At 33.6% G+C, this 15795-nt stretch overlaps 1 protein-coding gene across 2 annotated transcripts; it reads left to right on the top strand.

The window, feature by feature from the left end:
- Positions 1-5474: 5474 nt before the first annotated feature.
- Positions 5475-7685, top strand: LOC113292748. 2 transcript variants are annotated; one of them, XR_003331848.1, is made up of 7 exons: positions 5475-5542; positions 5647-5713; positions 6101-6708; positions 6825-7040; positions 7146-7199; positions 7315-7431; positions 7602-7685. XR_003331848.1 is itself a non-coding variant. In XM_026541616.1 (5 exons), the coding sequence occupies exons 1-4, from the start codon at positions 5537-5539 to the stop codon at positions 7032-7034; spliced, it is 891 nt and encodes a 296-aa protein (XP_026397401.1). In that variant the 5' UTR covers positions 5475-5536; the 3' UTR covers positions 7035-7040; positions 7146-7313. The 2 variants fall into 2 exon arrangements, 1 of the variants encoding a protein (XP_026397401.1); XM_026541616.1 differs by lacking the exons at positions 7315-7431; positions 7602-7685 and having other exon boundaries at positions 7146-7313.
- The last annotated feature ends 8110 nt before the right edge of the window (positions 7686-15795 follow it).

Below are 15795 nucleotides of genomic sequence, written 5' to 3'. Positions count from 1 at the left end.
GAAAACATAAACTTGTGAACTGTAAGGATGTTTGATGAGCTATACATCCATGCATTAGGTTCATGTTCGAATCTCCCCTCTAACGTATTTTTCATTATCATATTTTTTTGTTCTTCAACAACACTTGTGAGAATTGTGATAGGCTAAGTCACTACACTTATGAAAAAAAGTTGTTATACCTAAATGTCGTCACAACAGTTTTGCTAAAGGAGTTGTCGTTTGTTTTCTTAGCGCAACCCTTGTTCCTAAGGGTTGGTAGTGATGATATACGACAACTCTTTCTTTGAAACCAGTTGTAAAACATAGGACTTTCTACGATGTACAGCGAAGTGTTGTAAATCTCCAGTTGTAGATGTATATTTTTCCCATAGTGATACCATAATTTCTTTATTAATTAGTGTTTCACTAATTTCACATAATAAATAATCTATTCATTATAAAGTGTTTTATTAATTAGTGTTTCACTAATTGCTCATGATAAATGACTAATCATTTTTTAGTTATAAATATTTTCTTAATTAATTATAATATTTATTTCTATTAATAAGTAATTTTGATAAATAATATCAATAGACATTTTTGGCGACAATGAGTAGTAGAAGAGGTGGAGGCCGAAAGATTAGTGGTGGTTAAGGGCGGAGCCAAGCACAATTATATTTATTTTTGTTCTTTTATCGTAAAATGGGATACAAAGTCGATTTTTCACATGTATCCAACTTGCCAAGAATTTTTTCTCCCTCTTTCCTCAAATCCTGACTCCGCCCCTGGTTTGTGGTGGAAGAAGTAGTGACGGTGAGTGCTGGTGAGTAGTGATGGACAATATTAATTTTATGTTGTCGTTACAACATCAATAACATCATAGTGTGGAAGATGTGGTTGGTTGTTTTTAACACTTTTGATAAAGGAAGGTACCATATATTTCACGAATGATATCATACAAGACAATATTTTCATGATCGTAGTTGGATCACCCAAATGGTAGACCTGTTATCTTTGGTACCATATCGTATAAAATTGATTGCAATACAAAAAAGAATATATACACGGAAAAAAAAATAATGAAACTAGTCAACTGACGACATTTTGTTCAATCTAAACCTCATACATGGCATTTGTGATTGAAAATTAGAATTGCGTCCTACAAGCTAGCGGCAGTGATGGTGGCACTGGTGGAGTCAAAAATTGACATTGAGGAGGCCTACTTTTTTTTTATAAAAGAAAAATGTAAAGTTTGGTGGACTAAACCATAATATATATGGACAAAGTACTATTTATAAAATAAACTAAAAAATTTGTGTAGTTATTAAAAATTTAAGGGGTTAGAGCCAGGTTAGTCAACCCTCGGATCTGCTACTAGGTGGTGGTAGATAAAAAAAAATGGATTCATATGGTTTTATGGTGGTGGCGGGTATTGGTGAACAAAAACATATTATGCTAATTTCGTAACGCCACAAAATGTGTAACGTTATATTATAAAGTATAAAACGTGGTTGATCATTCTAATGTTAAAATAAACTCGATAAAACACATGTCCATTTTAAAAAATTGGTGCAATCAATTGCCATGTTATGTAATAACTAAACGAACGACACGAATCAAGATCAGAACATATGAAATTATTTATTATCGATTTGTCTATGTAAAGTGTGGTCAGGATTTGTCTTTGGGAAAGATAAATTTACCGTTTGTACAACTTAACCTTTTTTAAATGTTTTATTAATTAGTGTCTCATTGATTGTTCATAATGATTAATTAAATTTCTATTATAAATGTCCCTTTAATAATCTAACATAAATACATAATTTAATTAATAAATAATTTTACTAAAAACTATATTAATTCTAATGGTGGTAGTGGAAGTAGGGTTAGCATAAGCGGTGGCGGGTGCTTGTGAATGGTGGAGGAGGTAACATTACTATTGGTGGAAGAAATAGTGGCGGTGGATGGTTTATGGTGGTGGGTGTTGGTAATAATAGTGGATAATAATAATTTTTGCTTTTTAGTAAGTTTTATTGACCAAGTAAAAAAATAATCTTCACAAAACATGCAACATTGTATTGTGAAAGATGTAATTGGTTGTTTTTAGCACGATTGATAAGGACAAAAACCAAATTATTCGAGGATGATACCGGAACGTATAAGACAATATGATCATGACTATTGGATCATCCGTATTATACTCCCTCCGTTCCATTTTAGATGACGTTTTTGGAGTTTTCACACAGATTAAGAAATAGAGAGAGATATAAAAAAATTCTATCTATGCTCTTGAATTTTTTTTTCAAACATTAATTGCTATTAGTGTGTTTAAAAATAAACTTATGGTTCCAAGACAAAATGTGAGGGTATTGATGGTAGTTTTATGGGAAAAATATGAAAACTATCAAGTAATGTGGAACAAAAAAATAACCCTAAACACTCATTTAAAGTGGAACGGAGGGAGTATAAAGGCAATTGGTGTACCCGCGTAAGAGAACATTATCGCTCTCTCAAGTACTATTACATTCTTTTCCTGAAAGACCATCAATGTCGAGTTGTTTCGCGACAACTACCTACAAAGACAACAACTTTCACTCAATTCCCTATATAAAACCTTATTGACCGGGAAAATGTATTTGCATTCTAAAATGTTTGTTTGAAAATTATGTTTGTTCGCCAAAATCATCATAAAAACTCTAAATCATAAATCTAAATTTCGCCTCCGATGTTTATAGAATATTTTTTATATTTTACATTCTCAAATCATGCGACCTCTTGATTACAAATCAACAATATCAAATTACGAATCAATATGTATAGGTTTCATTCACTGGGTTAGAAGGTAGAGTAGACATAGATGGGTATATCACACAAAGCAGAACATGACTGAGAATACTTCAATAATTTGGTCAAGAAATAAGGTCAAAAATTTAAGATTAACTTTTTATAGGACTAATTAGATCGGCTTCGATAGGAGCCGACTAAAATACGGATTAATAATAATTTCCACGTAAGACAATTGCAAAACATAGTTTGGCTAACTCTGCCTATGTAAAGAGTGGTCAAGATTTTTCCTTCCTCAATTGCTATGTTATGTGAGAAGAAGGTGATATCTAAGATTGAGGTATAATTCAAATCTATTAGATTCATGCCATTTACAACTGGATGTCTTGAAAAAAATTGACGTGTTGTTATTATTAATACAGGCAAGGGATACATTGACCACACTTGCGCAAATAGCTCACTTCGCAAATGATTGGTGTTGCATGTACTGTCTAGAATGCAACGAGGAATTTGAGGAAACAAGGCACCATAAGTAGTGTCCGGAGTATTTTGGATATAGTAACTTAGACCAGATGTAATACTTATGTTCTTTTTCTTTTTAATTTTTCCACAATCTATTTGCTTAAGAAAAATGAACATTGCAAATACATAACATCAACAAAAATTAGACAGATTGCGTTTGAAAATAATGGGCTACTGATGGTCCGGAAAAGGCAAAAGAAAGGAATTGTTGTAGAAGAATTGTTGTGATATACAACGGATTACTTGATATGAATGAAACAGGTATAACTATTTTGATTCTGAAATCACATAAAGTTCACAATAGAAGATGACATCAAGTTTAAAGTTAGTAACAAACATAATATGGCTAGCTAAAATGTTAAAAACAAACAAGATATATAAACTTAGAAAGCCGTGGGACTTAAAGAGGCCAATTTTGAAAACTACAATCTTAGAAAGCAACGATCCACAATACCATAATTTTTTTTATATAAATATTCAACGTAGAATATGTCAACTTTTGGTAAAGGATATATTGACAACCTATTAATTTGAAATATGAGGTGTTCAAGGTTCTTTATGAGGTAATGTGTCGCCAGATTGTATTCCAAGTGAAGGTAGGAACATACGGAAGTGACAAAATGTCCAAGACTTTTGAAGTTACCAAAGCCTTCGTTAAGACGAACTGCTGGGCACAATACTTTGTTGAAGATTTAATGGCAGAGGTCCGCATATATACAATCCCTTCGAAAAGGTAATGGGTACATATTTTAAACATTGTCATCTAATGGGTGTTGAAGAATTACAGGAAAATCATGTCACATTGGAGAGTTTGTATCATTCGTTCGATGCAAAAGTATACTATTCTCTGCCTATTTGGAACATCGACAACATGACCATGATAGATGAGTCAGTTGGAGCGAAATAGGAGCATGGGCAGACTTTTATGGACGATATTGATTAGTTGATTTCACTGAGATGAGCGCTGCTGACGACAAATTTCCAAAAAATATTTAAACTTCCATGTTCATGTAGAGCATTATCTCATTATAAGCAATGAACTTAAATAAAAAAATGTCTGGAAGTTAAGATTATATTTCTTTCTTTTGAGCAAATCTCCGGCAGTAAAATATTAAAGGAAAAAAACAAGAAAAAAAAAGAGGAAAATCCCAACTATTTTTATGACAAACACATATTAAATCATAAGGAGTTGATAAGTATTCGGGACACAAATTATACGATATATTAAAAACGAACCAACATCATGGCCCGCGCCATTACGGCACGGGTTAAGGGCTAGTCAACGTACAAGATTTGGATGCTACGTTGTAAATCCCTTTTTCTCTTCGCGATTTATTTATATTTTGCATCTTTCGTTGTATTTGTTTCATGTTTAGATGTACCTTTGTTTTCCTTGAAAGCCGTCATGTAAACGTTTCTTAATGGAATGAAACACTAATGGTAGTTGATTATTAAAAAAAAAAAAAAAAATCTTTGGCCCCCAAAAGTCGTCTCTTAATGCATGCCATTGCTTACATGTGCCCATAGCCGTTTCTGTCGAAAATAACTAAAAAATATATCTTAAGTGGAAAAACATAATTTAACAAGATATTTTATTGATATCTCAAACACAGTTCTTATATTCATTGTATTTTCTCTTAGATATCACAATATACTATTTTTTTTCTGAAAAATATTTACTATCACTTTTTTAATTTAGCCTGCTGAAAAAATGATATTAACTTTTCCCGAAAACGGAGCGAGCAATTTTTTGTGCCGAAAAAAAAAATTGATTAGAGTATACTTTTGAAGGGAGTGTTTGGATCCTAATATGTGTAGACTTGCTTTTTGTTTTTTGGTTTTCTTATTTATGACACATTGCGATTCTTGTGACCTTGAAGGAAAATGTTGCTACAATATTAGTTAAAGAAATCAAACTATATTCAGTCAATAAACAATCTAATTAGAATATAATGAAATTGATTAACCACCCAACACAAAGATATCATCAAAATTTGTCCATACCCATAATTCCACCAAGATCACACCAAATTTCGGGACTCGGTTCGAAAATTAACCGTATCATTGGACAACCCCACCATTAATATGGCATAGGTGTCGAAAGAAAGGAATGCCACTAAGGTGGCCACTCTCCTTTTTCTTTTGCCATTAAATCTTTCTTCTTTGTCAGTCTTTGCAGCACTGATTAGTGTTTCTTTGCTTTTGAGATCTTGAGTTGGAATAAGTTGCAGACTGGAGAGACGGAGGAAGAATGAAGGTACGTTTAGCCGAAATTTTTAAAAAGAATTTTGTTTCCTTAACTTGGTTCGTATTTGGACTTAACTTATAATGTCCGAGTCATTCTGATGCATGTTGTAACAGTTATTCAACTGGGTTCATAGGAAATTTCAACAAAATGCTGATAGCTACTCTGTGTGTCCAAAAAAAGGTCTCAGTTTCCCACATTTCTCTGTTTTTTTTTTTTTTTTCTGTTTCGTTTTGAGATACTACGCATGCGCTTGTAAGGGATCGTTTTACGTGCCGAAAACAAATCAATTCCCTTGCAATACTGAGACTATAAAACAAATAAAGAAAATTTGTCTATAAGCTTCAGTAAAGGGAAGTCAGTATATACTTCGCATGTTCCATACAGTTTTCTTTGAACATATTTATCTTTATGACAATAACTTTTTCTTTCTTTAGTATATTATTACGCTGGTAATCAAACACTTTGTCCGTAGTGGAACAGCATAGTTGTACTCTATATGATTTAGATGGTGTAAGCATGGATATATAATATTTAATCAGATATTTACTTTTTTTTTTGGTTTTCCAGAGGGAAAATTGCCACTGGAAGAAACAAAACACGAAATCTATACAAACAATTCGCACGATAAGGAGGTGTTACTTGACAATGTCACTTTAGTTGAAGTTCTGGACGGTTGGAAAGATGGCATTTTAACGATTGGTACATTTGGCTTTGATCCCTTGAAAGAAAACGAAGAATTTTCACCTGACAACAACAAAGAATATGTCCAAGAAGAAGAAGAGGAAAATTCTGCTGAGAAAAATAAAGGAATGCTGAATCCAGTAGTTGTTAAGGCTTTCGAAATTGAATTTCTCAAAGAAATGGGCTCAAATCTTGACGCAAGTGTACCGAGACTTGATCATTTAACTCCCACAGTTGAGGATGCTCCTTTACTGAAATTTATTGAATCCCCTGAAATCAAAGCCGATGAGGTAGAGACTGATAAGAAGAAGAGAACAACACTTGCTGATTTGTTCTCAGCTGACTCAGTTGATGGTGCCATGGAGAAATCAGGTTTGGATGAGGAAAAATCAGAATCGAATAATAAATCCTCGGCAACAAAAACTGGTCACTCATTCGGCAAGAAGCTAATGCCTCCCAAGGGTGAGACTCGAGTAATAAAAAAATTACACAAGGTAAAAATTTGATCTCTTTCAATTTTTTGTAAGGCTTAGCTTACGTCTGTTTCGCTAATATGTATATGATTCTGACTCGTCTGGAGCATAATGATACTATATATTATATATGTTAGATGGTAACAAAGATGTTGAAGAAGAAGATTCATCCTGACCTTGAAAGCAAGCAGGTCCGTGGAAATAAGGAAGGATCAATTGCAAATGAATCGACTGTGGAGATGATGAATTGTAATGGTGTATCAGCAGCACAATGTATTCAGGACTCGAGCCAGGTTACTGGAAGGGTGGAATTGATTTCTCTACTTTCAACTCAAACGAGTGTGTAGACTCCGGTATGATTCTTCTTTTTCTGTTTATTTTCTTGAATTTGACCCATGCAGAGACATTTAGTGTCACAAAATCTTTCTCTCACTATTCTATTATTTACTGTTTTACAGATACAATTTCCACCATAGATTTCCCTGGGACATAGATGAAGCTGTTTTGTTTGAGTAATTTTATTCGATCTTTGGGATGATTTTTTCTTAGCTGCTCTGAACTTTATAATATGTAAGGATTTGGTTTGTTGATCTGTTGTTCTTTTCTTATTGTTTTTTACTTTGTCAGTAACTTATATCGTAGAGAAGTTTGGACCCTAGTTAGTAATTCGGTGAATAATTCGCGAATTATTCCGTATTAATCGGGAACGAATCATACGGGCGACCCATTGAAAGACCGACCCAGGTACGCGTGTTACATGAAGATCTCGAATTATTCGCGTCTTTTACGTCCCGAATCAACCTTTATTCGTTCGGACGGGAAAAATAGGGTTAAGAAATGAGTCTGTATAAATAGAAAATTTGGAGAGAGAATGAAGATTTCTTCTAACCTAACTCCTTCTTCTACCTTCTCAGTCACTGAACAGATCGCACCCAAATTCGTTTTCTGATTTCCTATCTTCAAATCCTTCAATATCTGCTTCTAAGGATGGCGACAAGGTATGGCATGATTCCATCAACATATTATGTGTTGTATTTTTATGTTTGATTCTGATTTTTTGGTTTTCAATATGATTCAATTGAATCAACAGTACATCTATTTATGTTTAATTTATATTGGATTGTATTGAATCCATGATTGGTTATATCCTTAGGTTAGATATTTTGTTACTGCAATTTTAGTTGATTAATAATATTATGAATAATGAATTAGGTTATAGATTTATGAATAATATTATGAGCTTAATTTGGATTCATATGTTTATAAATTAATATCGTTATTCTTCAAGAAATTCTCTTTCTCTAGTTTTGTTGATACTTAAAACTAGTTTCAGTGTGTATTTGATAGGAGATGACGAAGATAAAAGACAAATTTTGGGAATATGCCGAGAAACTGAATAACCGTTTCAAATTTTGGTAGGAAATGACGAAGATAAAAGACAAATTATCGTCATCAGTAGGTATTTAATACTTGGAACAAATTAGGCTCTAACTGACACATCTAATTGCTTAATCTGTGTCTATATTTTGATTTTTTGTGGAGTTAAAACATTACTCCAGTAACTTAACTTGTTATATATGCACATGGACAGGGTATAAATAGACTGTAATGTATCTATGTCTGTCAGAATCTAAGATATATATTATATATATATGTATAAATATTTTGTATTTCGAAGTTCGAACTATGTATTTGCAGGATTATATATAAATTCTGAATATATGTTATTATACGTGTGACGAATTTTCGGTGACGAACTCATATTTGTAAATCGAATTATATACGTACGTATGCCGTTACGTATTACTCCCGTATCACGAACCGTTGACCGAATTCTTGACCGAATTCAATTTTTACAAATCCGTATAATACGCGTACGTATCCCGTTCCGAACGTATCCCGTATTGCGAATTGCTAACTAGGGTTTGGACTCCATATCTCAAATGTCACCCCTCGAACACTTTATCATCCGATCAAAGAGACATCTGCTCATCAATTGTTGATGCTATTTAAGAAATTCGATTGTTAAGCGATATAAATGTTGTACCCTGCGGGGAAATTTGTAATACAGATATGTATATGTTGGATTGAGTACTGGTCTCACGGGTGATGTCGGTGAGATTTTTCTCTTTTGTTCATTTCATAAAAAAAGGTAAAATCTCCAAAATTATACCCTTTCTATTCGTTTTTAATAGGGTTTTGTTTTTAGAGAAATTTAATAAAATAAAGAGAACTAATCACTGAAAGTGGTCCTCATGACACTTGTCAATAAAAGAAGTGAAGTGAAATGGTCCCCATGACACTTGTCAGCAAAAGAAGTAAAGTGAAATGGTCCACATGACACTTGTCATCAACAAAAATTAAGAGAAAAGTGGTCCCAGAAAATTAAAGTGACATTTGACTTTCCCAATTGGGAAACCAACCTATTTTTTTGAAACATTTATTTATAGAAACCAGCCTATTAAAAAGGAACGGAGGGAGTATTGAGTTTCCCTTTCCATCTAGGGTTAGAATAGGCACTGGTGGGTTAATTATTCTTGTGACACTATAAAACATGGGTCCTACTCTCTTGGCCATAAAGTCGTAAAAATAATTATGGAAATTATTTTGATGATCCTGAAACAATTGTTATTATGGGAAGACCCCAAAATAACTTTTTAGTTGTGTATATTTCCTACACAAATTCTAGTGGTAAATATTTTCTACACAACTTCATACTAATGTGTTTGTTCCGTCTTTAAGAAACATCCTGCAACTCATTTTTTTGATTTGACTGATTGTGCATGCTTTTTTGCATATATTTATGAAAGCACTAATAGCAGCTGTAGAATCAGAGTTTATAGTGACCTTTGTTTTGTGGTTTTTTACAGCCCATTCCAGTACACTGATGGTTCCCATAACTTCTGCAATGAAGTTTGTTGAGATGCCCAAACCACCACTCTCAGTTGTTATGAATCTACCTATCTCATCTCTTGCTACAAATCCATAACCTGCACATCCTGGATTCCCCCTTGAAGCTCCATCACAGCAAAGAAGTTAAACCTATCAGAAAAACTGCATTCAATAGCTCTGATAGGTTTAACTTTTTTGCATCATATATCAAATTGTTTAAGAATCTCGAGATCATATAGGCAGAGTTATACATACACCCTTTTAGTCTCACTTCACTGTCATGGATTAGTTGAGATGTCATTTTCTTAGCTTTATTACTATCAGGCTTTAGGTTCTCAAAAAATACATCATTTCTACTAAACCAAATATCTACCATGATATTATAAGCAGCAATGAGGCAAATTTCATGTATAACAGAGCTTTTAGTTTTGCATAAATTTATCACATCTTCAAAAGATCTGGGATTATAGAAAGCAAAGACTCCACCTATCCATTTCCAGAGGATTTGTCCATAGTCACAATGTATATGTTGCATAGTATCTTGATCCTTATGACAAAGGAAACATCTAAAAGCAAGGGCAAAACCTCTTCTTTTTTTCACATTGTCATCAGTATTCCCAGCACCTCTGGTAATTTTCTAAATGTTATCATCAGTTGAGGGATGAACACAAGATTTCCAGATTTTTTTATACCATCTCAATTTTGATTTCTTTTTCCTAATGACATTTATTGCACTATGGACACAAAAGTCCCTATCCTGAGTTGCAGTCCATATCAATTTGTCAGATTCAAGAGAGAGGATAGGCAGATCTTCAGTTTTAAAGAAAATGGGTAACCCTTTTGGAATACACCAAGTATTGTTACTAATCAGTTCATCTACCTTCATGTGTAAGTGTTGATTGATATACTCATTGTCTGGAAAATATTTACTTATACTTGATTCAAGAATCCAAGCATCCTTCCACACTGATATTTGTTTACCATTTCAGACTAGCCATCTTGTATTTTCTTCAAAATCTTGTAAGATCCATCTAATGTCCGGCCAACCAGATGATTTCTTATAGTAGGAAATCCAGCAGCCATTGTTGTCTTGCTATTTGGCTAGGAAGAATTTTTCCCAGTCATCATCAGAATGTAATATCTTCCACAATAATTACAATAGGATATCTTTATTAATATATTCTAATCTCCTTATCCCCAAACCTCCTTCCTCTAAAGGAAAACAAACTGTATCCCAAGAAATAGTGATAGGTTTTCTTTCCTCAACATTCCCACTCCAAAGAAAATTCCTTATTATTCTTTCAGAAGTGTCAATCACTTTTTTTGGCCATTTGTAAATGGACATATTATAAATAAGGATACTGCTAAGTACAAACTTAATTAGAGTAACTCTAGCTTGAAAATTTAGGAGTTTACATATCCATGAAGCTAGTCTCTTCTATAGAAGTTCCACAAATGACCATAGATGCTCAGATTTAACTTTCCCTTGAACAAGTATTATACCCAAGTATTTATCAAGGAAAGAGGAAAGAATCATATTCATATATTCAGCAATCTGAATTTTCCTGGCATTTGAAGTACCATCCACAAAACACTTACTCTTAAGAGCACCAACTACTTGACCAGAAGCAGATTGATAATCCAAAAGTAGTTGTTTAGATGAGATAAGAATTTATTGTACCCATTACAAAAAATGAATATATCATCAGCAAAGAAAAGATGAGAGGGGTATATACCTTTTCTGATAACCATTGGTTGGATCTTTCCTTCTTGAATGAATCGAGAAATGTTTTTACTTAATGTATCAGCAGCCAACAAGTTAAGGATAGGAGAAAGAGGATCCCCTTGTTTTACAACTCTGCTTACACCAAATTATCCAATAAGCCCTCCATTCAGCAAGATATAGATTTTAGTTGTCCTAAGAAGAACCAAAATCCAGTTATAAAACTTGTCAGAGAAACCATATTTATTCAAGACAGAAATTAAGAATTCCCAGCTGAGAGTTTCATAAGCTTCAGTAATATCTAGCTTCAAACCTACATTCCCCTATCTTCTTTTAATCTGCATATTATTCACAAGTTCAGAAGCCAAAAGTACTTGTTCATGAATGTTCATACCTTTAATAAAAGCACATTTTTGAGGAGATGTCAGCTTGTGTATGATGTTATCCAGTCTCATAGTGATTATTTTAGTAAAAATTTTGAAGCATAAATTACTTAGCTCAATAGGTCTATACTGACTTGCTTTTTTTGCTCCTTTAATCTTAGGTTAGAGAACAAGGAAGTTGGAATTAAGACCAGCAGGAATCATTTGGTTCAACCAGCAAAATTGGATGGCTGAAATGAGATCTTCACAGATAATCTCCCAAGCTATTTTGTAAAAAATACCAGGAAAACCATCAGGAGCAGGTGAGCCATCTTGGTTGAGTTCAAAAACAGCTTCTTTTATTTCTTCCTTAGAAGGAGTCTGTTCTAAGAATTTATTGTCATCCTATGAAACTGCCTTAGGTATTGCATTCAAAATAAAATCTGAAATATGAACTGGTTGAGATTCAAATTTAGAAGAAAAATATTGAATTAGCATAGAAGCAATACCAGTTTGATTTGTTATGATAGCTCTAAAATCATCTACTAGTTCAGAAATAGAATTTTTTGTTTGTCTTAGCTTGATAAAAGTATGAAAAAAGCAGTGTTGGCATCACCAAATTTTAACCAATTGATTCTTGATTTTTGACATAACATAGTGTGATAATTTTGAGCATCTATGTCTCTAACACCTCTTGCTCTAACATAATTGTTCAATTGGTCAATGTTTGAGGGGTCTTCATCAGATAATACATTATCTTCAATAACTTTTTCTTCAGCCTGCTTCAAATTAACATGAACATCACCAAAAACCTCCCAATTCCACCTTTTTAGAATGGTTTTCAATCTTTTCATCTTATTCATAAAGACAAAAATAGGATTACCAGTTATATATTTATTCCAAGAATCCTTAACCACCTGTAAGAAGTCAAGATGAGAAGTCCACATTCTCTGAAATTTATAAGGAGAATTGAGTGGTTTGGGATATCCTGCTCAGTGCCAATAAGATAACTGTGATCAGAAATTCCCCTAGAAAAAACTTGATACTTCCAACCATTAAACATATTTAACCATTTTAGGTTGAATAAGGCTCTATCAAGGTTACACAAAATTATTTTTCTTCCACATTTACCATTAGACCAAGAAAAAAAAGAGACCACTTTTAGAAGCTTGAATAAGATTACATTGATTTATCCATTCATTGAAATAATTTAGAGTTGCAGTCAATGGACTTTTTCCTCCCTTTTTTTCAGTAACAGAAGTAATAGTATTGAAATCTCCAATTATCATCCAGGGTTTATTGAGCTTACTGATATGAAATAAATCTGACCACAAATCTCTTCTATTAATAGTCAATACATCTGCATGAACCCCCAGTCACTAATACACCTCCCACTTCAATAGTGATACATTGTCTCGAAGAAAAAATAACCATAGGAGTAGGAAAATAAAAATTCTGAAATAACCAGATATTAGCTTTCCTACTGTTAGAGCACTACTCGGTCGAACTCGCAAGCGTTGCTATCTCAAGCTTGTTTGTCAAGTTTAGTTGCCAAAACTATAAGTCTTGATTTATAGTATACTAATAGCTAATTCTCGGATTAGGATAGAAAGTGTATTTGAGCTTTAGACTACACGGCGTTCATCGATTGAAGACGAAGAACTACTAAGGGGATCTTGTGGAACTTCATCAACAAAAGGTATATGTGGAGACTTGAACTCATCTATCACTCAAAAGTATATCTACTTTATCTCCTATTTGAGACAACAGTCGTATAGCCATATAGACTTCGATTATACACATTTGATATTTCGAGTTGAGTTTAACTCGCTTACATATTTCTCGAAATATGTGTTGGTAAGCTTTCGCTTCAACCAAGTTCATCTTATATTCTTGACGAAAGTCAAAAGATGATCATGTGAAAATCGCATTGTAACATCTTTCATGATTTGTGTGAGACAGTCATTTGATGTAGACTCGGAATATTTCGTATCGATCATTCGATCACTTGAAATTTGCTTTGAAGCTAATAGTTTGTGTGAGACAGCTATTATCGTCTTCTAAGAATGTTTCAATAATTGAAATGGGAGTTTAGAACAAATAACCATGATTGGATATAGCACAGTATGCGTACTTTTAACGAATCGATCTTCAAGGATTCTGAGGAAAACCTACGTAGGAAGTCACTTAAATTTGATAATCTTATCAAAAGTACTTTTTGTTGGAAGAGAAACTTGCAAAATCTGAAGTAAGGATTAACTCTCAAAAAATTAGTTTTGATGACAGAGAAAGTTCTTGTCTCGTTCAAGAAAAACGCCTTGAGGCTTATTTAGCTGTTGCTCTTAATAAAATCAAGATGTTGGAGGAGGACTTGAAAAGTTCAATACTAGTTCGAACAAATTAACCACTATGTTAGGAGCAAGTAAAAATAATCGTGATACACGAGGATTGGGCTATAAGGGAATAGATGCTCCAAGTATTAGCAAAGAAGTAAAAATTGTCAAGTCTAGTGATTCTTCTCAACAAAAGGTTTCCACTGATGGAAAAAGTGAAATACCTTTACCGGCAGTTAAGGTTCGAAAGAGCAAGTATATCAACCTCCAAAGTCAGCACACACGGATAGAGGAAAGAATATTCCTTATGTTTGTCACTATTGCGGAAATAAAGGTCACTTGGAAAGGAGATGTCGTTTCCGTATAAGGAATGAGAAACTTCATGATGTTCTTGTTTGGGCATCACAAGAAGTTGTGAAACCAGGATCATATGTTAAGACTAATCCCCTAAACGTTACAGGTTGTAACTGTCCAACCTTTAGGCAAAGGAATCAGTGCTTTGATAAACCTAGATTTGTCTATAAACGTCATACAAATCTGTTTCACGATCGTAATGGTTATCAAAAGGATAACTTCGTAAAGACGAAGACAAGATCCGATCCTCCCAATTAGAGAAAGACTAACTTGAAAAAGGATAGTCAATCCAGTTCTCTTCCGAGAAATCTAGAAGAGAGTAATGGGAAGAAGGTTCATACTGTTCCTAAACGCAATCAGAAGTGGGTACCAAAGAAAGCCAATGATGCTTTGAGAGTGAAAAGGAATGATCTCCAGAAATTTTATGACTATGGAGAAGGCAGTATCCATGATTTTAGAACTTAAAAGGTTCTTTAGAAAAATGGATTTGAATGTGAAAGGTTCTAAAAGTGATCTCTTTCATGATAATCCGAAAGTGAAACAGAATAAGCCAATAACTATAGATGGTGAAAAATCCATAGTAACAGAAAAGTTTGTTTCAGTCAACTGGGGTGAGCAAGACATTGTTCACCTCAACACAACTTGATTGTGTTGTAATAGCATCCTCACCAAGGAATGCTCTGTTAAGTATACGGTGAGTGAAGCATGAGAATTGGGGCGCACATATTGTGTTAGGTATGATATTGAATATTTGGTAAAGCCGTAGGATTCACGACAGGATCCTTCTAAAAGGTATGTCTATAAACTTTATAAAGATTTGTGTTTTTATCATTTGCTTAGAGTACTTATAATGATCCATGTACCTTGCTTGTCGTTCATTTCTACCTAACTTGATTTGTGTTTAAGGTTCTTAAATGTTTAGGTCTGAAAATAGTAGTTCGGTATGTTTGGACTTCATGGTACACATACCAGGTATGCATACCATCACTTAAAATCAAAATCCAGGAATTTTAGTTCGCAAACCCGTTTGCATACTGCTCCAGGTCACGGAAATTCGTTTGCAAACCGGTATGCATACTGGCCTGTAGACGTCGATTTTCGGTAAACTTGTTTTGGCCGTAACTTCTTCGTCCGAACTCAGAATGACCTTATTATTTTTTCGTTCTCTTCCTATTTGAATTCTCTTCAAAATGGAGATGATAATTATTGAATTTTGATGAGTTAAGGTTGGTATTTGTTCCGTCTCTTGTTTTTGAGTGTTGTGCTCCATTTCGTCGCACCTGTTCCACTTCTCTTGGACTTGGGCACTTGGATTATTGGATTACTTCTCTTATAAGCTTATTTGTAGCTTTTACAAGAATTTTGTTGGTGAATCACAAAAAAGAATGTTCAAAAATGGACAGTAGTACGCATTGCTATGGGATTCTTGAATGTTCACAATCTT

This window comes from Papaver somniferum, chromosome 7 (genome assembly GCF_003573695.1).
Source record: "Papaver somniferum cultivar HN1 chromosome 7, ASM357369v1, whole genome shotgun sequence".
NCBI classification, from domain to species: domain Eukaryota; kingdom Viridiplantae; phylum Streptophyta; class Magnoliopsida; order Ranunculales; family Papaveraceae; genus Papaver; species Papaver somniferum.
Note: the sequence above shows the minus strand (reverse complement) of the source record. Positions and strands in the feature narration are given on the sequence as shown.